The sequence below is a fragment of the Harpegnathos saltator genome, unplaced genomic scaffold (genome assembly GCF_003227715.2).
Source record: "Harpegnathos saltator strain DR-91 unplaced genomic scaffold, Hsal_v8.6 scaffold403, whole genome shotgun sequence".
NCBI lineage: Eukaryota > Metazoa > Arthropoda > Insecta > Hymenoptera > Formicidae > Harpegnathos > Harpegnathos saltator.
The window spans coordinates 672,023-697,111 of NW_020230210.1; the positions used below are offsets into that span (position 1 = coordinate 672,023).

At 42.4% G+C, this 25,089-nt stretch overlaps 5 protein-coding genes across 12 annotated transcripts; 2 read left to right on the forward strand and 3 right to left on the reverse strand.

Moving 5' to 3' along the window:
• Positions 1–38: 38 nt before the first annotated feature.
• On the forward strand, positions 39–1,725 carry LOC105184235 (uncharacterized). Its single transcript, XM_011142900.3, has 2 exons — positions 39–628; positions 730–1,725. The coding sequence occupies exons 1-2, from the start codon at positions 283–285 to the stop codon at positions 912–914; spliced, it is 531 nt and encodes a 176-aa protein (XP_011141202.1). The 5' UTR covers positions 39–282; the 3' UTR covers positions 915–1,725.
• A 410-nt stretch (positions 1,726–2,135) lies between these two features.
• Positions 2,136–5,910, reverse strand: LOC105184284 (homeobox protein 14). Its single transcript, XM_019841845.2, has one exon. It carries the CDS (start codon positions 5,874–5,876, stop codon positions 5,259–5,261), a length of 618 nt encoding a protein of 205 aa, XP_019697404.1. The 5' UTR covers positions 5,877–5,910; the 3' UTR covers positions 2,136–5,258.
• Positions 5,911–5,977: 67 nt separating this feature from the next.
• On the reverse strand, positions 5,978–16,450 carry SamDC (S-adenosylmethionine decarboxylase). Of its 4 annotated transcripts, none has more exons than XM_011142854.2 (6): positions 16,166–16,449; positions 12,390–12,476; positions 8,492–8,618; positions 6,845–6,947; positions 6,407–6,690; positions 5,978–6,299 (listed from the first exon to the last, which is right to left on the reverse strand). In XM_011142854.2, exons 1-6 carry the CDS (start codon positions 16,288–16,290, stop codon positions 5,997–5,999), a joined length of 1,029 nt encoding a protein of 342 aa, XP_011141156.1. In that variant the 5' UTR covers positions 16,291–16,449; the 3' UTR covers positions 5,978–5,996. The 4 variants fall into 4 exon arrangements, with proteins under 4 accessions (XP_011141156.1, XP_011141174.1, XP_025156967.1 ...); XM_011142872.3 differs by lacking the exon at positions 16,166–16,449 and adding an exon at positions 15,896–16,086; XM_025301182.1 differs by lacking the exon at positions 16,166–16,449 and adding an exon at positions 15,554–15,678.
• Positions 16,451–17,592: 1,142 nt separating this feature from the next.
• Positions 17,593–20,819, reverse strand: LOC105184210 (U3 small nucleolar RNA-associated protein 14 homolog A). The gene is made up of 6 exons (XM_011142840.3): positions 20,554–20,819; positions 20,169–20,385; positions 19,607–19,939; positions 19,239–19,490; positions 18,364–19,137; positions 17,593–18,210 (listed from the first exon to the last, which is right to left on the reverse strand). The coding sequence occupies exons 1-6, from the start codon at positions 20,649–20,651 to the stop codon at positions 17,758–17,760; spliced, it is 2,127 nt and encodes a 708-aa protein (XP_011141142.1). The 5' UTR covers positions 20,652–20,819; the 3' UTR covers positions 17,593–17,757.
• A 156-nt stretch (positions 20,820–20,975) lies between these two features.
• LOC105184191 (coiled-coil domain-containing protein 6) lies at positions 20,976–24,998 on the forward strand. 5 transcript variants are annotated; one of them, XM_011142803.3, is made up of 7 exons: positions 20,976–21,132; positions 21,200–21,506; positions 21,743–22,283; positions 22,367–22,502; positions 22,677–22,828; positions 23,077–23,186; positions 23,445–24,998. In XM_011142803.3, exons 2-7 carry the CDS (start codon positions 21,282–21,284, stop codon positions 23,616–23,618), a joined length of 1,338 nt encoding a protein of 445 aa, XP_011141105.1. In that variant the 5' UTR covers positions 20,976–21,132; positions 21,200–21,281; the 3' UTR covers positions 23,619–24,998. The 5 variants fall into 5 exon arrangements, with proteins under 5 accessions (XP_011141105.1, XP_011141095.1, XP_011141114.1 ...); XM_011142793.3 differs by having other exon boundaries at positions 20,996–21,506; XM_011142812.3 differs by having other exon boundaries at positions 20,996–21,506; positions 23,092–23,186.
• The last annotated feature ends 91 nt before the right edge of the window (positions 24,999–25,089 follow it).

A 25,089-nucleotide genomic window follows, 5' to 3' on the forward strand; every position in this document is an offset into this window, starting at 1 on the left:
CAACCACACCCATCCCACTGACAGCGCCGTGAATTTTTCTCTCAGTTCAGAGGTGTTCTCTCGAGGTGAATATATGCGTCGATGCGCAGGCCGTTCGACGGCGAGAAACCCGAGAGACAACCTCAGCACGTTGTTACTCACGTGAAATTCATTAATTAATTAAACTTACACGTTTACAGACTCGTTACGTGTGCCGCAACTCTTGTGCAAATAATTATATCGGCTCAAAAGCTAGCTGAGTTTCTTAGGATCTTCGTCTCGAGTTTTAAGTTCGAGAGGCCGATGGGGGAGCAGACGACGACGCTACCGACGATCCCAAGCACCTCGTCCTCATCTCCATGCTCCAATGAGATTTCCGCGAGAGAGGACTGCGTGGTGCAAGGTGCAGTGGAAAAGTGGCTGGAGAACGAGGCGTTCCCGGGTTTTCGCGTCTGGCAGCTCGTTGGCATCATTCTCTCCGTGCTGTTGTCCATCATCATCGGACTCTGCTGCTGTATCCGTTTCCGCGTTCCCCGGACCAAGCAGGAGATCGAGGCGGACTACATTCGCAAGAGAATCACCAGGAACTTCCGACGCGAGCTTTCGAAAATCAGCAATACAGAGATGGATGAGATGGATCTGCAGAAAGGTAAACGGACGACGCTACGTCAGTTCGAAGAGGAGGTTCTGAGGAGGGAATACGGCTAAGTAGATCGTAGCCGCGGGCTAACATCGCTTTTCACATCGCAGCTCTAGACAGAATCCAAAACGAGTTCGAGGGGAACGCGTCCGCCCCGGTGGCGAAGGAGCGCGCGGACATGTCGCAGCGAAGCGCGCAGCGTTGCTTTCGATCCAGATTCAGCGCCGTCTTCGATGGCATACGCGTGCGTTTCGGTCAGCGCGAGCACGCCGGAGAATCGAGCGTCATGATATAAGTAACGATGCGCAGACACGTTACTGAGATAACGGATAATCGCGCGTTACTTATTTATTTAGTTAAAAATGAGCAATCCTTCCCTTCAACAATATAAACAGAGGAAAATAGAAAGCAGTAAGACAAAAGAAAAAGAAATATTCGAATTTGATGTTCCGCATATTTGTTTACTTAGACTCGCGTCCATAGACATTACTTGAAACTTCGTCCATCAAGCAGAGGTCTTACGTGAAGCGATGCATTATTGTTATTGGATCATGCGTTCTTCCAAACACACAACCGTGTGTTTGATCCGAGTGTTCAGTTCCCTAGTCGTTAAAGTGAGCCGTCGACGGCGCTACTACGAACGAGTCGGACAAAATAGGAACTTCGTTGGAAAAGAACGAGAAATAATTGAGAAGAAAATGCGAGAAGTGCGAGGTCGGGAAAAGTTATAGAGGGAAAGTCAGCGCCGGGCAAAAATAAATTATGTATGACACTTTCATTGACTAAATATAATCTTTATTTCATAGATATATTTTTACACAAATTTATTTACTTTTAGCATGCAACAGTGATCTATAATAACGGATAGTATGCTTTAGAAAGCACTCCCACGGTATGAGTGTTTTTTTTGCATATATGTATGTCAGTGTTTTTTTCTACCGTGTCAAGATTGCTATCGATTAAATCCTTTATATCGAATAATTATTTGTACTCTCTCGTTTAACCGCTTATCTTATTTTACCGCACACCGGATTCATCTTATCCGTTTATCATAATTAATAAAGCTCGCAGAGAACTATATGATTTTAATAATTAATGACATTATGCGACAAAGTATCGACAATCGAGGTACGTTATGAAGAAAAAGAGCCTTCAATATAATATGAGATATAAAATGAAAGAGGTAACGGAAAGAATAAAAATGTAACTTAACAGAAAGAATTGCGACGAAAGAGAAATTAGTGGAATTTGATACTGAGCAAATTTAAAATTCCTATCGAAATATCTGCCGATGGCAGATTTCCTGCCGTGTTTTGCAGACCTACTCTATCGAATCACGACGATGCTACGCACAATTCTCTCGTTTTCAATCATTTCGCTGAAATAATCATAACGAGGTATCCCAGGGAAAGGGATCTTAATTGTTCATGCGAGCGACATCACGATTTCTTACTTAAATAAATCAAGGCAAAAATAGGAGATGAGGAATCTTGACAAAATAAAAGGCAACGGAAGATGCATGTTTATGAAAATGATTTATTTTAATCCGGGGAAACATACAAGAGACGACGGATTCTATGGAATCGTCGTATGACAAAACGATAACTTTGTCATTCCGCAACATAATTATAAACAATTTTATAATTATGGCAATATTTAAAAAAAAATGTATTACTCCGTTATACGCTTCAGCGAATAAAAAAAAAAAAAGAGGAGAAAGAGAAGGAAAGAAGGTCTAATTGCGATCGCCGATTGGGCGAGAAGCGAATCCATCAGGATGTCAATTACAATGCAACGATTTAATTATTATCTCAATTGCGAGAGTCATCGCAAAATTATATTTGAGCGAGCGGAAACGAGTTTCTGTGCGTTACCAACTTCTTCATTGTATAAATAATATAGCGGCTACTACTAACTAAGAAACAAAGTAGGAACCAAACAGTAAAAAATATATATAAAGAATTTTGTGTCACCTCGCGACGTTCGAGCACGTTGAGAGTTATTAAATCGCATTACTTTACTTTGTAATACATTTCTAAATCGTTTCATCATATTAAAAGTTTGTCGACACAACTGTTTAATCACATAATCATAATCCGTAGGACGATTAAATTGTTATCAATCGTCCCTCTCATTATGTGCGTGTTCATATGCACGTGATTCTACTGAAAAATTTTATCATATAACCAAATAAGTGACGAAATCTAATTTTCCAATGTATCTCTCTCGTAACTTTAAGTTTCATCTCGACGGAGATTTATGCAAGATAAAACCGTCGAGCTATGCCCAGTTATTTAATTCTCTTCAATCACCAAAGCGAGGTAACGACATCACCACGCAGCAGTTTCTACATCCTCATTTTAATATCGTGCAGATTATTCTTATCGATCGTTTTGTATTGTTGTTCACCGCGTATATCCTCCCTCAGCGACCGTGTCAAAAATCAAGGTTGCGAGAGACAATGTTCACCTTTCATCACTTCATCATGCACTTTTGTCAACGGAAAATCTCAACTCGAAATTCATCAAAGGGATTATATATCTGATCGTTAAACGCATAGATTCTCAATGTCTTTGGATCCTTACATTCTAGAATCTTCGAATGCTTCGATTATTGGATCGCGCTATCTGTGATAATAGTCTGGATCCTTATGTTCTACGATGTTGAAGTCCTTAAATTTTAAGATCTCTGAATCCTTACATTCTAAGATCTTTGCGTACTTAGATTCTAGGGTCTTTGGATTGTTATAGGTTTTTAGGATCTGTGGATCCTTAGATTCTAGGAACTGTGGATCCTTATACTCTACGATCTTTAGGTTTTCAGGTGTTATGGAATTTTTGCGCTCTTAGATTCTAGGGTCTTCGAATATCCTTTTGAAATTTGTGAAAACCAAAACGAACGAAGATACGAAAACTCAATGTTTTTAATGAATCGTTTAAATGACTATTAAGACTCTCAGTTCCTCGTCGCGGAACTTCCGATGAAGTCAAAGACAAGGGAATCCATGCTAAAAATTCCTAAAGATTATATCGAAAATAAAAGGTACATTTATAAAATAACTCAATTGACTGAGTACATTTTTTAAATGCTTCGGAAACTTTCTTTTTGTTCTAACAAGTAACAAACAATCGCAAAATTAACGCGACAAGTAACCTTTCTTTTTAATCTGCTTTTTCTTATGATTCAGTCACGTTGATTTCTTTGTTGTCAGAGCAAAAAGAAAATTTTCGAAGCATTTAAAAAATATACTCAATCGATTGTGTCATTTTATAGATATATCTTTTTATTTCGACATAATTCCATGGGAATGTTTCGCATGATTTCCTTGCTTCTGATGTCATCATTCAGGATATCTGCAACAAGGAAACAGAAGCCTTAAATGAGACAGGATGCCCAAAAGAAGTGCCCAGTCTGTTTCTTAAAGTAGTTCTTTTAACAGTAACACTTGCGTTAATTTTGTCCCTGTCCTGTAAGAATTCCTCTATTCTTGCTCCACTCGTTTCGACATTAAACGAGAGAAAATCAATTGGAAAAGTCGACTGGAACTTCATTGGCATTTCACATAATCTAAAACACACTTTTCTGATCATGGAACCATGTACACAGTAGGTAATTTCTAAAACATCACAGGACCACGGGAACTAAAACTGATGTTCTCCCCGAGCGGATTTGGAAAACAGGAGAGGGGATATCTTGCGCGCGTCGGAGTAAGAAGACGTCGAGAGTACCGAGGAAACTTCGATCGACTAGAGGATCCGACGATGCAAAAAGTCAGCGTAACAAATATACGATCATCATGGATTTCTCCCGTCAGTCGAAACAACTAGAAAGAGATCGTTACAAAAGTCTGCAAGTGGTTTCCCTTCATAGAAAGACTATCTGATGACTTGAATAGTTGATTACTTGATCTTGGTTTTTCTAATGTTAGTTAGAGTTCGAAATATCGACCATAATTTCGCTTACGTCTCATAAAAGTCTTTGAACTAACCACATACATTAACCACTGCACGTAGAATATCGGTAGGTCATCACGACTACTCCACGAGACCGCAATTTCAAGGAATGCTAGCTTTAAAGTTTAGCGACTTTTGCATTTTTCAAACGTCTGTGCGCACATATCAACATGTCACGAATAACTACGAGATGTAATAACGATGGATTCCTCTAATTGACGAAGACCTGTCGGAAGTGAATCGAATAGGCAGATAGAAAGATATACAGGCAAAGAAAGATCAAAGGGGTAAAAAGATGAAGAAGAACGGGATGAAATGGCGAGGAAGAAATGAATGGATGAAAAAAGGGAGAAAAATGAGTGAGAAAGGAGTGCGCTACGAGGTAAAACCCACGGCACATCGATGCGTTTTCTCGCGTTTGCAATAATTCAAATTGCAATATATACGGGCCGTCGTCGTCGTCACCAGCCACGAGTTTACTATTTATTGCTAGAGATTCTAGTAATAAATAACGACCACGAATCAATAGCCACGCGCGCTTCGCATGCACTCAACCGAGAACGCGAGAAATGCAACGAAGGTACGCCGTAGACTCAAGAGAGGTATTTTATACAACAGCTCGGGGTAACGTCGCAACGCGCGACTTGGTGCGGCGGCGGCGGCGTCGATGGCGCCTACGCGTGCCTTCACGAGATCTTGTTCCGCCACCAAGAGAATTTCATTTTCGGGCTGAGATACTGGAAACTGATGACTGACTGCGGGATTAATGCGAGTATTGGCAAGAAGCTGCCGCAGCTGCGGCTTTTCGGCTCCTCGTCGCTCTCCACCGTGGTTGTGGTCGTGGTAGTCGTAGTGGTCGCCGTAGTGGTGGTTGTCGTCGCCGGAGTCGAATATGGGTAAGGTGTCGACAGCGGATTGCACGTGATGTGAATGTCCTCGGGATTCCACTTGTCGCTCTTCGCATCGCTCTCCTTCTCTGATGGACCACCGCCACCGCCACCGCCACCGCTTCTCCTCTTCTGCTTCTTTTCGGCTGCAGCATTCGTGTACCGTATAACGCTATTCTTCTCGGATATGTCGCTGCCGTCGCCGCTGCCGTTCAGTTCGCACGCGAACGGGGTCTTGAGAGACGCTTTGCGGTATACCTTGGACCTCGGCGCCTTCGTCGTTGTCAATTGCGGCGACGACGCCGAGCGTATCGCGTCAGTGTTGCGAGATGTCTGAGAAGTTGGTGACGATGCGGGGAAATGCTTTTTGTCTCCGCTCTTCAAGGTCGCCGTCGCCGTCGCCGTCCTCGTCGTCATTATCGTCGTACCGTTTGTCGTCGTACTGTCGCAACGGCGATTTTGAAGAGGGAGGCCGAGACCGGCGGACAATTGCGCTTCATTGGTCCCACCGGGGACGAATGAAGCGTTCTTGAACCCTCAGCTATGCAGGCGCGAGTAAAAAGCGCAAGTCAAATCGTAGCTTTTGAAGTGATAATACTGCACATTAGTGCGCAGCCAGTCGCCAGAGCGATTCAAATAATCAGAATTTTCGAAATCGCGCGGACAATTAGCGGCCGCCGATTCCTTGTTGGCGAAGATTGTGACAAGAAATTTGCCTGGCTTGAATGTGTTCAGCACGCGTAAGATTATTTCGTCGTAGGACGTCTCGGAGACGTTGCTCTCGAAGGAGACGTAAGAAAATTCGGGTTCTGGTGTGATGTGAATTGTCATGTACTTGCCCTGAAAGTAGAGAGACGCGAGACGAGAAAATAAGCATGCTTTGCTATTATAATTCGACACAAACCGACAATCATCGTCATTGAAGTTCACTTCGTCGTTGAACTTACATTCTTCGACACCCCGTTCATGGAATACCCGCAGGGCTCGAACAGAAAGTCATCTATGATCATGTCGGGGATCAATTTGTCAATTCCCGACTTCACCGTCGCTTCATCGGCGGACGAGCAGACGTCTTTAGTGAAGATCGACATTATTTCCGGATCCAGATGTGTCATGAGTATCTCCAGAGTTTGATCTGGTTCCGGCGGATCCTGCAGGGTCTTATCCCTGGACAAAGTGTAAAGATACCAGCAGTCCGTCTCCGGTGAACCCAAGCAGTAAGCTTCGCCATCTGCGATATCAAGTGAAGCCACATGTTTGAAATTCGTAGGTTAATCCGATTCTTCCTCGCGAGTTATTTTATCTTTCTCTTTTTTCTTTTTTTCAACCTACCGAGTCCTGATAACTAACTGAAATAACCGAGAAACGTGAGAGCTGATAATTACCGGGGAAGAGGGAATGTAGCAAAGCGACTTCCTCCTCGAACGTTTGGTGCGGCGAGATCTGCAGCTCCGGTCTCTTGTAATTCTTGCGCGAGTAAAAGACATTCTGAAACATGCGCGAATGATAATGATGATTAAACGGCTATAATCTTCGACTCGAGTTTCCGCGCGCGAGCGGAATTTTTATTGAAATGTACGAAAGCCACAAAGAAAATAATGACTGTCTTTATCGTCGAGAACGACCCTTATCAGGTTCGGATAAGACTTCTTTGCTCGTTCAACTACTCGATAGCTTGAACATTAATATAATAGTACGCGATGTTGATTCGCGTTTTTCAATTCCGACTTTAGCACTTTCGAATCGAACATATATCGTATTTATCTTACGCTTGCGATTCAAGGTTTAACGATCTGTCAGCAATGTTTCACGTGCAAAGCACTGAGCGAGTAAAGTTGACTGATAAGTGGGTCGTTATAAACGCTATTAAATTAACCGATATAAAAACAAATATCAAATTCTTTTATTAACAATTAACATCCACGAATATCTCGACGCGGTACCTTCGATTCGGAAACGTCTGAACCCAAATTGCAAGACATTAGTAATATCGATGTCATTAGTGACGTGATAATCTTGTATTTGTCTCTGCTTACAATTAATTATTATCAACAATTTCCAATAATCTATCAACCCCGGTCTTTCGTTTGATATTTTATCGATTGATCCAAATGTTCAATCCCGGTACGTCTCGAAAGTCCATATTCTCTGAAGAAAAAATTAATTTTCCGCAGCTTCGTGACTTGTGACTCCTCGCAAATGGCACGTTTTAAAACACAACGCGGATTCGCTCGATACGATCTTCATTTTGGATAGAATCAATCTAGGGCGGGCCGAAAATAAACTCGTCGGTTGATAACCGCGAGAGGGAGAAAAAAGAAGAATCAAACGAACAACATTGAATTTGATAAGGGCCAGCGAGAGAGAGAGAGAGAGAGAGAGAGAGAAAAATCGCGAGGGAAGGAGAGAAAGAGCTCCACGCGCTAGATTGGCAGTTCGGCTCTTTTGACACAGAGAATCGTCCACGGATGTACAACTGCGGAAACGCGTTTTCGGGTGTGCGTGTGTGTGCGTGTGAGAGAGAGAGAGAGAGAGAGAGAGAGAGAGAGAGAGAGAGAGAGAGAGAGAGAGAGAGAGAGAGAGAGAGAGAGAGAGCACCGTACATACGGGATATCGCGAGACAGCCGAGATCAATAAACCAGGAGGCAGAGACGCATCTCACGTGGCGGAGAGAGAGACACACGTTCCCCGCGTATGTATATAGTCGTGTTTCTTATCCATGCACTAGGTCAAGTTATATAGCTAAGCACTTCTAAACTGAACAATGCTCATTCGCTCGGTCGCAGGAACGACGAAGTGCCGGAGGATCTATCGGGTAAGATCGCCGCGTATTCCCGATCCCGGAACGAAATGTCTTCACTTGACAAGTGAGGAATCGGCCGAGTGAGAAAACATTCCAATTCGAGTTTGCCGACTTGTCGTTTCTCCGGCGAATCTTCATTCTTGTTCCGAGGGAAATTATATTATCGAAGAAATTCAGGGAGCAACTGCGCTTCGCGTCGTTACTCCTCTGCTCCTTGATGTTACCTTACCTCGACGTCGTCCCAGCCGGTGTACTCTTCGACGAGCTTTAGCAGAGGCTCCAAACACTGTAGGGGTGTGGTGGTGCCGCATGTCTTCAGTATAAATCTGCGTTGTGACACGAACATACTGCTCTCGCTGCGGACGAAACAAATGTTGCAAACAATTAATCGTAGTCTTCGCGATTCGCATGAGGCATTGCATTAATAAGAAGCGAGAGAATGAATAATTATTAAGTCGATCCACGACTTTCGAATCGGTGCTAATGCTGCTGAAGTCGTTTGTTAAAGTCTGTTTGCTGAAGTCGTTTGTTAAAGAGGAAATATCAAGTCTTAGAAATCATTTTTCTATCAATCGATAGCCACTATAGATTTTTTAGCCCTCTTTCTTTTGTTTTTTTTTAAACATTTTTGTTTCTTCTTCGGAAAACTCAAATTTATAAATTCTTTGAAATTTTGATTTAATAGAGAAATGAGCTTCGAGATTAAAGGGTTAATTGAGAAGCCAACAGTCGTTTCATAATATCACAACTTAAAATTCCAATATCCAATACGATAAATAAAAATCGCTCACGACGAAGACGACCGCACATTAGAGGCACATACAGCACTAAAATAAAATAAAATAGCGATAGCTCAAAATTCAAAACGACAGCCAATCGTCGGTTTGTTTGACTCAGTCCTGTAACGTTTAGTTTACTAAAAAGGTAACCGGTCGTAGATGTCTTATCTTTCGGATAAGAAATAACATACAGATAATAGCAGCACTTTTCAGTGAAAACTAACAAAACTCTAAGTAATGGAAAGATTTCGAAAGCTGGAAAATCGAACACCGTCGAGAGATAGCTTAAGAGTTTTCGAGAGAAGTCAGATAAAGGGAAAAATTCGATAAAAAGTATATTGATATGAGAAAAGTTAACACTGTGACTTCCTATATTCTCCTAATCTTCACATTCTTCAATTCTTCAACAATTCATGTTATATGAATATATTTTCAAATACTTCGATTATCTGTAGCAATTAGTAGAAATGGACTAGTTGGTAGATATATCCAAGCCGGGCTTGGATGAAGCAAACAGCTGAGGAAGGTGTTCGTCGATCGCGAGTGGGTCCTACGAATATTCAAAAGGTACCAAGTACTCGAAGATTCAAAAGTACTTGAAGATCAACGAATTAAATAATATTAATATTAAATTGATATTGACTCGGCTACCGTTACCAGCTATTTTCGGAGCTTCATTAATAGATAAACTTATATACAGAGACAAGCTATACGAATACATGTACATAAATATTCGCACTTTCTCCGAAGAGGAGAGGAACTGCCGACACATGGACGTCAATGTTATATCAACAACGTATCATCTTCCCGATATACTCACTCATTCAGCGAATTAATTACACTCATTGATCCGTTATGTTAAAAACTTACAGCGAACGTTCGCGGTTTCATTCAATCAATCACAAAGATGTTCAGCACCTCGCGTATAAATTTCAAATCATCGCGATGACGTCTCGTCTCGGCATCTAATTCGCTGTTTATCAATTCGCAAAAGCTTTCGTGGACGATTATTTCGAGCTGATATGCGAATCTGTCGCGGCTCTTCTCTGTCCGAAACGAACATTTCTTCGAATTAGTGGCGGCAAAAAAAGGCGGGAAATAGGATTACTGTAAAAATTTGCTATAGCGTTTCGAAGGTTATCAACGATAGACGGTGACCTTAGATGTGGAGAGACAGACGCATGATAACGAAGTAGAAGCCTCTTAAACGTTGCTCTCTAAATATAATACGATAAATGAACACCAAAAGTCGATAACGCCGGCGAGTGACCAAAATGTCTTATGTATCTTGCATGCAGTATTGATAAAGAAAAATTCCATCAAAGTTAGATTATAGGAATCGTCAGAAGAAATGGCTCAAAGAAGAAATGGTCAGAAAAAATGGAGTTTGACGGCCCTGGGACGGGGCGTGATCAATTGGAAGGCGCATTCTTCAAGTTCCAATAAAAAATTTACAGCAAACACATCTCTTTAGTCTACGACAAGGTATTTGAGAGACATCCTGTTTGCTGCTGGCAAATTGCTACTTCTCACGTCGACAGTATAGAGAATGCAAGGTGGAACGTCGAAGCTTCAGCAGAGAGTTCAGGAAGTCATCAATCGTTCGGTAGTCAATGATAGCTCGATAGCTCACAAAGCCGGAGGATACCTTAAAGATGACCCATAAATCTTCACAAGTATTATCTCGATATCCTTTGTGTCGAAAACGCAACGTGTCATTCAATAGAGATCCGTGAAAATTCTCCCTCTTGGCGAAGGGGCTGATACTTGTTTCACCAGAGGTTTCCTAAACTTCACTAATCCCCAAAATCTCGTTTTGAGAATGAATTCTCAAGGAACACGAATATTTTCGTACGGGTATTTTCTCCTTGATAATTCATCCTGCCGACGAGCCCTTCGTCCTCTCGAGTCGCACACACTTCGGTCGTGCATCTTGGTTGTGGATGAAATCCCTAACTTGACGAAGCCGAAGAATCTGGGGATGAAATAAGGGCACCCAGCAACCTCGTCTCGGGTGATGTTCTCCAAGAGATCCTCCGTTCCAGAATACCATGAAGCATCCGGCATTTTGCGTCGCGCATTTCTGACTTCGAAGCGGATGAGGAATACTCGTTCGATGAGGGGGCGAACCACTCGAAAGTGTCATCTTGACTATATTTATTTATAGGGGTGGATCAGTATATCAAATTAAACCGCTCATTTTCGAATATCCTGGAGCCGGAGCACATCGCGTAGAGCGTAGTATTGCGTCACATCATCATCGTCGTCGTCGTCGCCGTGGCCGGCCGGGCCGGGCCGGACGGTGCACCTTCCATCAAAACAATTCAATATATCGATTAACCAGCAGCACGGGTGAGTGCCTCTCGGTCGTCGTTGCTTCCTCTCCCGGGACGCCCCGCGCCACGGCCGGCATGCCGCGCGAAAAATTGCGCCGTTTTTCCGCTACGACGTTTACCGCTCCTGCGAGAACTCCCCTGTTGTCTCCTCCGAGTGGATCCTGAATCCACCGTGTTCATGCGCGCGTGCGAGGGCTCCCTTCGTCGGGCTTCGATTCTCGCGTGAGTCATTTTTCCTGAGTCTTCGTAGAACGAATTGAAACGTGAAGGAAATTACTTTTCAAAACTTGAACCGAAGGTTTCCTCGTTCACTCAAAATTTCAAGTTTGACGAGAGCTGTGTCCTTCCGATGAATATTTCTTCATTAGTGTTGCCTCGGGAGAACAAGCGACGAATTTGCTGGTGCGGAAAATAACGAGGAAATTGCGCGGATAGCAAAAATAATTGACAAATTCTAGTCAATGCAAAGTCAATTGTTGAATAAAAATCAATATAACGGCAGATAAATATTATCTGTGTAGTATTTGCAAACCTGAGTATTCGGATGCAAGATCCTAAACCGCTTCATATTGACAACATTAGTAAAACCAGTAATCAAATTTAGCGCAGAAGAAATAATTCTAGCGAGTTTGATGTAAATTCAACAAAATCACAGTTTTCATGGCAACATTTCCGCATCAAGTTGAAATATGTTGAAAGCAAATGTGTCGACAAATTCAAATGCAACAATTTCCATGTAAGAATTGATATTCGAAGAAAACAAAAGAGAAAAGAATTAGATAAAAAAAAAAACGAATTACTTGGATATGGAAATACGTATATGGATATACGTTATCAAGTTCAGAGAAGAGCTCACGCTATGTACGTTATATTAAAATTAAATGATCGTAATCTCAGCGATCTCGGTTACAAAGACACAACTCGCAGAATTCAACATTGCTCGAGTGAGTATGAGTCTGAGTTAATGTAGTCGAATAGTTCATAAATAAACAATTCACAGAAGACAACTTACCTGAGCACGTAGGCATCCACTTGCTCATTGCGGCAGAAGCTAATAATCTCGCAACGAACTATCTTCAGTAACGATTCCCATTTTTGCCTGAAAAACGAACAACGAAAATCTGTTCACAGTCATTGGCGTGACATATGTGAAGCGAGTTAATCTAGAAGTTCAGTCAAAGAGACGATTTATAATTCGTGACAAAAATTTCTCTCTGAAATCTCACACGATGAAAAATATCTATGAACATTTCCACGCGGAAATTTATATATTATGACAATGAACGTGCAAACGTAACTTTGATTCTTCAAGTGCCTTCGTGTACACGACACGGAAAGTTACATACGGTATTCCATCCGGAGCTTCGGTTGTGAATTATAGAAACGTGAATTATAAAATTATTGAAACACGTTTTGCGCGCATATTAGTGAACTCTCGAACAACCTCACGTGACAGAAAGCGAGAAGTGATTGTTAAATTAAATTGGAATTTAACTGAATCTTCGAGAGACACTGCGGAAAAGTATATATGAACTTGTTGAAGTAAAATTCATTAAGAGATCGGATTATAGGCGGACGATTCCAGCCGCAGTATTTTAAGCATACAAAAGGCTTCACTTTGCCTTGTAAATTTTGATTAATTTTTAATTAATAAACACAAACCTTAATTTATTTTGTATTACAAAAGGATTTCACTGGAATGAGGCTTTGTTTTATGCCGTTAAATAAGGGTTTTATAATCTTACTTGTGGCGTACAATTCTTCCGAAAGATTCAGAATGATTTTCTTTCGTGCGAGAAGCTTTCTCTCCGAAAGAAAAACGCCACGTGGGAAATTTCTGTTTGTTCTCCGAAATTACGTTACCCGTGATTGCCTCGATATCGAGAGAAATTGACGATACGAGAAAAACAGCGCGAAAAACAGCTCAAAAACCGAGTCTAAAGGAATTAATCTTTAAATTATTCGAACGACGACAAAAACAAAGGTGTTAATAGAAAACAGGTGTTAACAAGAGAACCTTATCGAACATTCTGCTGAAATCTCTCGAGAAGAATCAAGTTCTCCCTCACTGCTCTCCCAATATATGTGACAAATGTTTTTCCAGCAAACCCATCGACAATCATCATCTTTTTCTTAAGAAACCTTTCTCTTAAGAATGCATATTTTCCTGTAATCCTTCCAACCTCAAGGAACTCTCGAAGAAAAGATTTGCAACAGTCACATTACATACTATATATAAGAATAAGACATTAATTAAGAATAAGAATATCCGTTTCGTCACATTCGGATGAATGAGAAATCAACCCTCACGAAGAGCCCTTTCACCCCGATTCTCCCGAGGACAGGATTGAAGTCATTTTTGTCAAGACAGTAATTAACAGATGAAACATTCGATTTCTTTCGGCTAGCTTGCAGCGCTGAACACACGCGCGGATCAACCGGATGAACCGATTGAAATTTCGCGCCGCGTCCGAAACTGATCGGACCTCGGGCGTTTCATCCAGGGTGCAGTTGCCATCCCCATCAGGCAGGCTTCTAAATTTATTGTCTCGCCGCGACATGCGATATGCCGAAATAAACAGTGGTCGCGGGCTCTACCTGAAGCTTTCGGCGTGCACCTAGGAGGTTCAACGACATTCTGATACGTTGCAGAGCGTAAACAGTAACAACGCGAAACCGTAGTCGTGCGCCTCGGTCTCTATCAATCACTGGCTTACATAATTACACATAATCGGTGCATATAAACGATAAAACACAGCTCGCTCGAATTCTTGCCGAATTGTATTACCGCGACATGGATACAAACGCGTGTGCACGCGACTTTTCCTTCCCCAAGAGAAGCCTCGTCGCCATTACATTTTTCAGCTAAATCGAGAGTCTTACCGAATGCGATAATTGTTCCACTATACGGGAAAGAGTGTCGTTGAATTAATAAAATTAATTAAATATCATAGTCGAAATATAAATCTTCTTTCTATCGAGTGTGATTATTGTTCGATTATACAGGAAAGAATGTTGTTGAACTAGTAGAATTGATCAAATATATCGTAGTCGGAGTAAATTTATCCTCGATTTAACAGCAATGTTACCAAAATTAATTCATCATACATTATTTTAATAATTCGAGTATTATTTTCGAAAATATAGCTATTTTAAATTCACAAAGTTTTTCTCCGATAGAATTCATTAATTTTATTTGTCCAACAGCATTCTCTTCTCCATTTACGGTGTGGTTTGTTGCTTTTGGGTAAACTAGATTGTTAAGCTAGGCATTTTCTTTGAAGTAAAGCTGTTCCTTTAGAGTAAACATACAACTGAATAACGAAGGATAAAGAAACGACATTGTAAGAGACGAGATTTATGAATCTCTTTCCTTCGCGTGAATTTGTGAACAATGACAGTTATCCAACTTGAAAGCATTTGGGAATTTCATTTTTTACCTGCAAAGGGAGTTTTAGGGCAACCCGCCAACACTAATGTACCTGAAAAGACCAAGCCTTTTGAATTTCTCTCAATGGCTTTTTCCTAAGTCCTTAGCGCGCGCTTCGAAAAATGCAGCGATCGTTTCAAGCATCGCAAGTGGAGAACCATAATGATGATCTCGAGGGTAAAATTTGCAAGGATTCTTTATTGAAGAATAATTCGCCATAACGTCATTCATAGCAAGCGTATGAAAGCAATAACGACACGTGTGTCACTGGTAATCTGGATTTTTGTCACCCTAACAGAGACGATTTGAATGGTGATCTCTCTGGTGATCTGAACGATACAATTCGCGGGAAATATGTTTATGGAAAAGATCGATGATCTTTCTGCTTGAAAAGTGACGACTTCGACATCGACGAAGGTCCCTGCCGAGATACACGCATATATCGCGATCCTCGGCGAGCGAACCCTTCGCAAGATCGCAGCATCCTTGACGTCTCATCGTGCCAACTTGCCGCTCGATAAAATACACGACATGCACGAGTCAGTCGCACGAAGTCGAAGAGAATCTCGTCTTTTCGTCGAACGTGGCCCGCGCGTTCGCGGGCTCTTCGTATTCGCGACCTTCGCTGGGCGAATTCATGGGCCGCACGAGAGGTCTCGCGACACACTGTCGCCTCATTGAAATTCGACATATTCCGAATGGCAAAAAATGTCCGCGTGTCCAGGTGGCGGATGTATCGTACGTACATCGGGAAAGTCTGCGCGCTTCCGCGATTTCCGCGGGACGTTTCCTCGAAGATTCCTCGATTCGTCGAGAGACCCTCGACGACGAATTCTCGTCAGCACCCCGGTGCTTATCGGCACCCCTCGCCGAGAGATTGTCAAGCACGAAGCTCGCAAGGTCAGTGCAGCCTTGCTGATCGCAGCCGTGCCCACACACCCGCCTGTTCGGCACGACTCCACTCATCCTGGATGCGTGGACACCTGGCGAGCCTCGTAGGTAGGTGATAGTCGGCGGTCCCTACACCGCTTTAGCGCTTATTTTTGGAAACTTGTCAAAAGCACCGTATCGCACACATAGATACTTACATGCCGTACATATAGGTACACATTTACATGTACACGTACGTCGACATCTCGACATCGACCGGGACGACGTGAACGATCAGGCCCGAGCTCGCGACTCCCAACGGTCGACGCCGGCGCGTCTCATCGGTGTCCGTCCTCTGGCCGGCGTCGACTGTCATCGTCGTCGCCGCGACAGAGACAGAGAAAGAGAGACAAGAGAGAAGAGAGAGAGAGAGAGAGGAAAGAGAGAAAGAAAAAGAGAGACCGAACGACGCCGGCGGTGCAACTTACCGCGGTATCTGCCGCAGATCACCCCGCTGGCCGTCCTTGGAGCTGGTGAACCAGATCTCAAGGAGCTTCTCTACTCCCTCAAAAAACTGCACGCTGTCGGCGCAGTTGTCTTTCGTGTCCGCCATCCTCTGGAGAATACCTCGCTGTTGCTGCTGCTGTCGCTGCTGCTGTTCCACTGTCGTTTTCCCCGGCGCAGCGGTGGCGCGATGCTCGTCGTCGTCTCGCGACGTCTCCTCTCTCTCTCTCTCACTCTCTCTCTCTCTCTCTCTCTCACTCTCTCTCTCTCTCTCTCTCTCTCTCTCCCTCTCTCTCTCTCACTCTCTCTTTCTCGCTCTCGCTCAATCCCGCGATTCTTCTCTCCTTCAGTCTTTCTCGCTCTTGCCTCTCGGATCCCGCGTGCGTGAGGGAACCGAATGAAGCGGGTATTCTCGGTGACACGAAGCAAAATCGGACACTCCCGGTGGACACCGATGACGAGCACCGTCGTCCGTACGCTCGCACACCGACTGACACACTAACCACACACCAGATCACACACTACTGGCTATGATTGACTGATGGATCCGCCGGTGCTGCCAGACACGCTGCGCCGCCGCCGTCGCCGCCGCCGTTATGTACTACGCAGGCGCCCTCGCTTGTATACATCGCCGGCGTTCGTTTCTCCGCCTGTGGTCCGCTGGTCGCCATAATCCATTGGTCCGTTCCGTTCATCATCGCGAATGACAGGACGACATCACGCACGCACATACTCCCGTGCGCACCCGCCATTTTTCGCGCCGCCAATGTCACATGACCCTGCGCCGGTACGTGCGCATGCAGTCGGCGATCGTACGAACTTTTTTCATCCGCTATTTCGGTCAATGACGACATGATTATACCTTCTGTCTCGTTCTCTTGTTGAACAGCAGTGGGACCGAGAGTCGAACGGCCGCACAGTTGACGGTGATGTTGCTGAGCGCGCACAGAATTCGTCCTCTTCCTCCAGGAAACCGCCGTCTTGCTCGCTGCACAGCTCGCGCGCGTCTGCACGGTGGCGCCACCCGCAGCCGCAAGTAGAACCATTTCTATGCCAATCGCTGACTAGCGATATCGAAACGCGCAATGTGTAGCAACTTCGCGCAATGTTTTGCGCCTAGTAACTCGAAGATTTGTTTTTCAACGATAGAGCGATTACGTCGCTGACTTTCGGGCTTTACGATTTGTTGCAACTTCTCTCCACTTCTTTGTTACATACCAATGAGTTATTGTCACATTGGGTCTACTTGAAAATTTATGAGCTAAAAATCTAGTTACTTCTCAGACGCGCTCTCGCACGATTTGTATCATGTGCGATTTATCTCGCCGCTAATTTCATGAAAACTTGGAATTTTCCATGATACTATTACGTTAAGAAATGGTTGAAGAAGCAACTTATTACAGCAGGCCAATCCTTGTGAAATCAATCGTTATTGACAACAAATATTAAATTACATATCGTGTTAATATTTGTAAGATTAACAGTATTAACAATTCCTTAATGATAGTTTTTTTTATATTTAATAACAAAACTAATCATTTAATGCAGCCTGTAGGTTTTATTTTACACAGTGCATCTACTCGCATCTCTTTTTATTCTTCATGCTTTTCTTTTTCTGCTTATCGATACGTCGTTTCACTGACGGCTGCTTCTCTACTAACACATCCTCGGTCATAGGTTCGATCACTTGACCGGACTTTGTAACTACCGATGGTTGAATCAATCGTCTATGAGCGTTTTCCGGCACAAAACTCCTACCCAGAGGAGCTCTTATGCTCGCCTCGAAGTCCTGGACAGTAGTAAATGGATATGGCAGTTCGCTGACAAGGTGCTCCTTCAACTTCTGATTCGCACCCTCAAAGATTATCACATCGCCTTTGTTCTCATCTTTACGCGGCGCGTCTTTGGGAAACTTCACTATAAATCGTTTGTTCTTACGCCTCGTTTTACGCACCATGATGTTCGTCCCCGCCCATTTCCCCCATCCAGGCAGACTCTTATCGATGTCCTGCGGCTGCGAGTTCTTAATCTAGGAGTATTTCGTATACGTGTTAGATTAAATTAATTTTTGTATTAATATAAGTTTTACTAATATTCAAGTAACATAAAAATTAAGGCCAATAAAAATCAATCATACTACTGATACTGTGCCAAGGAACACAAATATCTTCTTTTTACATACCTCCTCCTCCTTCTCCTTCCTAAATTCCTCAGCGAACTCGTCGTCCGCAAATGCCTCATCCATTACATCCTGAGTCTCCTCTTCCTGCTCACTGTCGTCCATCACGTCCTCTCCACCTGTATCTAAATCCGGCACCTGCGTCTTCAAATATTGTGGCTCTGTTTGCGCATAATTCTGCATATTAACGTCCGCAGTATGACCATTGATTTCATTCGCGGGTTCTTGCTCAGTGTTTGCTAATGTTTTCAAGCCTGTTAGATCTATGTCTTGTTGAGAATTTTCCCTGGAGAGAGAAATGGTTTCCTCCAATGGAAGATCCAATATCGGTTTCTGCTTGGACTCTTTAAATTCAAGACTCGGTATATAATCACTGTTCTTCTTCTTCTTATTCTTCTCTTTCTTAAGCTTATTCACTTTGCTTTCCGTCTCAAGGTTCTTTTTTATCTTTTGCATCTTCAGGTCAACTTTACATCTTATATTTTCTAGCATGGAATCAAACATGTCATCTACATCTATTGCTTTAAGTGTCTCTGATGTTTTAGAGTCTGATTCCTTATTACACTCTAGTTTTTCTACATCCCCGGAAGAAGTAGTTTCTGTATCTTGTTTATTTTTCATCTTAGTCTCAGTCTTCTCGTTACATATTTTCTTATTATTGCTTGGAAGTATAAAAGGTGCCTCACTCTCTTCATCTTCATCAGTATCCTCAATTACCGCAACTTTCTGCGTCAATTCTCTACCAATGGACAACTGCTCAGCAAGCACCTGTCGAGTCTAACAATAAGAAGTACATTAATATATTATTCTCAAACAACAGTTCTTATTTAAAAATTAATCTTGTTTCTCGTGAACTCTTAGATGAAAAAGATACTCACTTCTTTGTCATATTTAGCTCTAATCTGTTTGTTCTTAGCCCACTGACCCGTGCTCTTGTGCCTTAATGACATTCGTTCCTGCGCACGACTCTTATCCAGTTGTTCTAACCTTGCCAAGGCTTCTTCCGGATTAGTTTTCTGTAATTCTTCAAACTCTATCAACTGCTCTTTAATTTTCTTCTTCCGTTCAATGCGGTGAAACTTTTTGCTTTTAATCTTGCGCAGACGTTGCGCTTTCGCTTCTTTATATGACTAAAATAATAAAGTATATAAATTAAATTTGAAATAGACTCTTACTAGTTTCCTACGTATTGTTTCTTCTGTTGTTAGTAGTCTTTTGACAGTTGTATCACTACTTTCGCTTTTACCTGCTGTGCCCTAAGTCTTGCAAGTTTGTTTCTTCTTGTTTTCACATCCTCCAATGTCATTTTATTTCTTTCTTCCTTCTTTTCATCTTTATTGTCACTATTCTCCTTAGTTGAAAGTTCCTTTGGCTTTGGTTCTAGTGCTTCCAGTTTTTGTTGTAAATTAGACTTCAGTCTAAATCCATTTGAAAACTCTGTTAGAGGATTGATTTTTAATTTTTTCTTAGAAGTGTTTAATGGAAAGGACAACTGTGTTGCTGTTCTGTTTCTAGCAACTATAGCATTCCACTTTCCTAGATCTTTCAGAGTACGTTCGAACCCAAATTTCATTTTTACCTATATGTGGTTTAAATTAATATAATTTAATATTTTATATTCTTATATAATTCTTATTTAAATATCTTATTTAAATGTGATATTAAAAATTCTTGTGGTATAAGATATTTGAATGAGATATTAGATTTAATTAAATAAGTTTTACAGACAATAAACTGTCAAATCGGAAAACTTCAAATATTAAATTACATGAATACAATATGTAAAATAATTCAATAATATAACTTACTCTTTCAGCAGATGGTTTTTCCAATGGTTTCGAAATAGGTTTACTTTTTTGCTGAATAGATCGCAGTTTTTTTGTAATTTGACTCTGATATCCTTTTTGTCCCAATGATGAGACCAGTTCTGGTAAATATACAGCATTTTTGTTGGTTATTCCACTTTTTACAAGATGGAACTCTGATACTTCTAATGTAGGCTCACTTCTTTTCGCCTTATCCATTCTACAAAAAAAAGAAAAAGAGAAAAAACCATTAAAAGCTTATACAATTATATAACAAATTATATATTATAACAATTATATAAATAAGAGGAAAACGATTAAAAGATTCAGATCACTAGAGTCACAGTGTCAAGCTTGTTCAACAATACAATGTCCTTTTCACTTTTACCTTTTCTTTTTATCAAGTTGTGTTACAGCTTCGAGAAATTTTGAGTGATTCTGCGAAACTTCCTGATCGCTATCATATGCGATTTCTAAGTTATCCATCTTCGCAATCGTTTATTGTAATTTTTCTTACAGTAACAGTAATAAACAGTCGGTCTAGGTTAACACATCAACTCAGCATCCTCTCCACATGACTGATAGAACAACAATCACCCAGAATTGTAGCCGGAAACGGAAAGAAATCTTCGTTTCATTTTTCAAGTAGTATAACTCAACGACGCCTCAGACGATCTCTTCATTTACTAGCAAGCAAATATCCAAGCACCAGATTGGCTGAACTTCCAGCTCTTTCTTGCCACTCCACCAGGTGTCTCAGCGGTGGGCCGTGATCGCGGAGTGTGCGATGAGTCGCGGAACGCCGCGCTACTTTTTCGGTCGCAAACAGTCGGCGAGCGAGAACGCAAACAGCTGATCCTGTTTCTACGGTGCCGCTCCTACGAGCACATGTCCGCACGATAATTACATACGATATTGCGAGTCTCTACTATCAAATTGAGCGGCTGAGCGACGGTGCAGAGTCAAGGTACGTAATTGTACGTGAAGAAACGCCAGCGACAGCACCCGTCTTCGTGTTCGCATGCAATGAGCAGCCGGCGATAACCGGCGGATCCCATCGCCCACGTCGTCACCGTCGTCGTCGTTGCCGTCGTCGTCCTTGTCGCAGAGTATAACATGGCCGATCGCGATAGCGCATCCGAGAGTGACTCGAGTTCGATTGACGGCGGACCGATCATCATGATGCCGCCTTCGCCGGTGACTCGCGAGCAGCTTCAAAAACGCATCGAGTCATTGCAGCAGCACAACCGTGTGCTCAAGGTCGAGCTGGAGACGTACAAACTGCGTGTCAAGGCCCTGCAGGAAGAAAACCGCGGATTGCGTCAAGCATCTGTCATTATAGTGAGTGGCTCTTTTCTTGTTTCTTATATTGTTTGCTCGCGATTCCTTTATCGCGAGACTCGTGTAAACCTGGTTGTTCTTGTGCTTCTTAATAGGAGCTATACATGAAACAGACGTGTGTACTTGAGTATCGGTTAAAATTTTAGATCTTTTCAACATTGGCCTATGTTGCCAGGAGAATTTCATTGTATCGAGCGTAAATCTTCTGCTATGTGATTTATGTTCTATATTTGCAGCAAGCTAAAGCTGAACAAGAAGAGGAATTCATAAGTAACACCTTGCTGAAGAAAATTCAGGCTCTTAAGAAGGAGAAGGAGACTTTAGCTCATCATTATGAACAAGAGGAGGAGTGTCTTACCAATGACCTATCGAGAAAGCTGAATCAACTGCGGCAAGAGAAGTGTAGACTGGAGCAGACATTGGAGCAGGAACAGGAATGTTTGGTGAACAAATTGATGAGGAAGATTGAGAAGCTTGAGGCGGAGACATTGGCTAAGCAAAGTAACCTGGAGCAGCTGCGACGTGAAAAGGTAGAACTGGAGAATACATTGGAACAGGAGCAAGAGGCATTAGTCAACAAACTATGGAAAAGAATGGACAAGCTGGAAGCAGAGAAGAGGATGCTGCAAATAAAATTGGACCAGCCAATCTCAGACCCGACATCACCCAGGGAGATCAGCAATGGCGACACTGCCACAAACTTAAGCACGCACATTCAAACCCTGAGAAGCGAAGTTGCCAGATTAAGGCACACCCTGCTGATCTCGCAGCAAGAACGTAAGTGATATTTCTTATGCGGTTACATTACTATAAACACACCAACCAAACTCTGTGCCCTAAACTTACCGATTGTTCTCTAGATACGGAAAAAATGCAGCGATATGTTAACGAAGAGAAACAGATACGCGAGGAGAATCTGAGACTGCAAAGAAAGCTGCAGCTAGAAGTGGAGCGTCGAGAGGCCTTGTGCAGACATCTGTCGGAATCTGAGTCCAGGTTCGTGTAAACTTCGCTAAGTTTATGCTATTGCACACGACACATTCGACAATACGAGCCCAACCGAGTGCTTAAAGTTGCACTTTAACGTTTTTCCATCGTATTCTCTTTTGCTCTGTTCTCTCCATCTCGACAATTCTAATCTGAACGAAAGACATTTGTCCAATCTCACAGACAACTTGATGATGATTTTCGCAGTTTGGAGATGGAAGAAGAACGGCACTACAACGAAATCGTGATGTCCGGCGGGAATATAAGAACCCGTACGGTATCCAGTCCCGTGCCCTACAATCCTTCGCCTAGTTCCTCGAGGCCGCTAAGCCCAGGTGAGTGCTGAACCAGACGTGTCCAAGTTGTGTAGAGTTACAAAGATAGAACATGCACACATAGTAACACAGTAATTCCAATTAGAATAATGATTGATATAAATAGTTACATGGTAAAGTAATATATCTCTCTTTAATCCTATATGTGAGTGGCATTGATATAAGCATACGTATAAGTAAAACTAAAACGCTTTCCTTGAATGCATGTCCAGTATGGTTGTTGGATTGAGCGCGCATTTTATCATTAGGTGTTAACGTGCTAGGTTCAACGTCCAGAGAGGGCTTTAGCGCGAATCGATGCTACGCCTGCGGTCAACCGAGCGCTCTTCCGTTCGCAAGCTCATCGCCACCCTCAGCGGTAAACTATCATGTCGTGATAAGGAAATCGTTGTTAATGTTGGAAATTAATTTATTAGTCGATAGATTCGTACACTCGAAATATGTTTTGAGCATGTGTTAAGGAAGACAAAGCTTGTCGGGCTTCGTCCTTAACGCGAGACTCTTCTTCAATTCAAGCATTTAGCATTATGAATGATCGCGGATGATCGTAAGGCACTTTCTCAGGTCCTGACAAATCGCTGCTCGTCGCGTTCATTTCGCGAACCTTTGCCAACAGGGACACATTGTGGCGCCGTCCAGCAGACGTACGTCGGACCGCTTCGTTAAACCGGCTATTCCGCCCACCATCGTAAGTCCCGGTGGACCGCCAGCCATCGCTAACCCCATAGTGAGTGCCGCCGCTGCCGCTGCCGTCGCTGCGGGATCACCCATGGATATCGCGAAGACATAAATTGTCAACAGGGCTCCACGGAAACCCTTCTTATGTAGTCGCGCAAGGTACTTCTCTAAACGGTGCGTGTCCCAGGTAGGACACCAGAAGTCACCCAAGTTCGGTCGGTATTTCGCCGACACTTCTTTGCGAGCGATATACCCCCGTTCGTTAACTACTACAGTTCTAATGTAATATGGGCTACGGCTAAGATACATGGGACTTAATTAATCCAATGAGTCGCAGAGATAGAGTTAAACAGCGCATTCGCAGAGCCTCTCTTCGTCGTGGGGGTGATTTCCTTGGCGCCGCTTCGATGATTCCTTGTGTATGATGCCTGAAGTATCATTCAGACGAGCTCTTTGTCGTACGCAATTATATCATTTGAGTGTTCTACATAAAAGAAACATTGACATGTTGCTTCCATGTTCCAATTAACCATAGTATAAATGTTGAACGAACGCTGTGGGACAGCTACACGGTAAACGAATGCGAATTATCGTATCTTACGTGCGTTAAGAACATAACGAAAGTAACTAGGGTGTAGTGTTCGCGGTGTTCACACTTTAACAGATACGCATTTGTTTAGTTTTGAGCCTGAGTAATCACTTTAGCACACGCGGTACCGAGGCAGTAGCGTAATTCTACTAGAGGAAGGTTTCCTTGATTCTTTCAGCAAAGATTGCCGGATTGTGGACGGTAAAATGTGGAAAAATTGATTATGCCAGACTTCAAAGATCTCAACGATCTGATATTGGGGCGTTTAAGAGTCGTGATTACTGAAGAATTGTGGATCGCAAGGATCTGGAGATTTAAGGCCCTAAAGCTTCAAGGATTCAGCGACCTTATGATGTAGAAATCAAAGGATTCGCGGATCCAAAGACTCTAGATTATGCACTCAGACAGTTTAAACATGTAACAGTCCGAGACTTTTCGATTCGGAAATTTGAGAATTAAGTATGTAAGCTCTTGACATTTAATGTTACATTTAAAAGTATAAGTACTTCATGGCATCTTAATTGCACGCTATAACTATTATCTAAAAAACAAAAACTGACTGTATATTAAAACTCAAAAATTTTATGAACTTCCTCAATTTCGAAGTATCGCAGTCTTTGTCAAGTTTACGAATTTGCCATAGCCTTTCTCCCAGAATTTTCGGATCTCGAAGTCTTGGATCGCCAATACCTACAGAGCACGATACATCGGAACTTTGGTCTCTCTAATCTTAGATCTCTTAATGTTAGAATGTTGGGACTTAGAATCTTGAAGCTTTGATACATTGGAGCCACGAAGCCTCGGCATCTTGATATCGAGAAGCTAAGTAAGCTAGCAGATGAGAGATATTATGTATTCCGTTGAACAGTTTGTTTGCTAATAAATCGTTTTATATACCAACGATATGCTTATGCAATAGTTTGAGGGACTATTGTCGTCTATTATGTTACATCGAAATCGGTCTTCGAAACTTCGTAGTTTCAGTTGCAGCAAC

Excerpts from the sequence above, each read along its gene's own strand:
- LOC105184191 (XM_011142803.3), top strand. The coding sequence starts at position 21,282 with ATGGCCGATCGCGATAGCGCATCCGAGAGTGACTCGAGTTCGATTGAC. Across the intron at positions 21,507-21,742 it reads GTCAAGCATCTGTCATTATA|CAAGCTAAAGCTGAACAAGA; the intron begins GTGAGTGGCTCT and ends CTATATTTGCAG. Across the intron at positions 23,187-23,444 it reads GCTCATCGCCACCCTCAGCG|GGACACATTGTGGCGCCGTC; the intron begins GTAAACTATCAT and ends CTTTGCCAACAG.
- SamDC (XM_011142854.2), bottom strand. The coding sequence starts at position 16,290 with ATGGCGGACACGAAAGACAACTGCGCCGACAGCGTGCAGTTTTTTGAG. Across the intron at positions 8,619-12,389 it reads GTGGATGCCTACGTGCTCAG|CGAGAGCAGTATGTTCGTGT; the intron begins GTAAGTTGTCTT and ends TTTCGTCCGCAG. Across the intron at positions 6,300-6,406 it reads TGAACGGGGTGTCGAAGAAT|GGCAAGTACATGACAATTCA; the intron begins GTAAGTTCAACG and ends CTCTACTTTCAG.
- LOC105184235 (XM_011142900.3), top strand. The coding sequence starts at position 283 with ATGGGGGAGCAGACGACGACGCTACCGACGATCCCAAGCACCTCGTCC. Across the intron at positions 629-729 it reads TGAGATGGATCTGCAGAAAG|CTCTAGACAGAATCCAAAAC; the intron begins GTAAACGGACGA and ends TTCACATCGCAG.
- LOC105184210 (XM_011142840.3), bottom strand. The coding sequence starts at position 20,651 with ATGGATAACTTAGAAATCGCATATGATAGCGATCAGGAAGTTTCGCAG. Across the intron at positions 20,386-20,553 it reads CAACTTGATAAAAAGAAAAG|AATGGATAAGGCGAAAAGAA; the intron begins GTAAAAGTGAAA and ends TTTTTTTTGTAG. Across the intron at positions 19,491-19,606 it reads CAAGACTTAGGGCACAGCAG|TCATATAAAGAAGCGAAAGC; the intron begins GTAAAAGCGAAA and ends TTATTATTTTAG.
- LOC105184284 (XM_019841845.2), bottom strand. The coding sequence starts at position 5,876 with ATGACGACGAGGACGGCGACGGCGACGGCGACCTTGAAGAGCGGAGAC.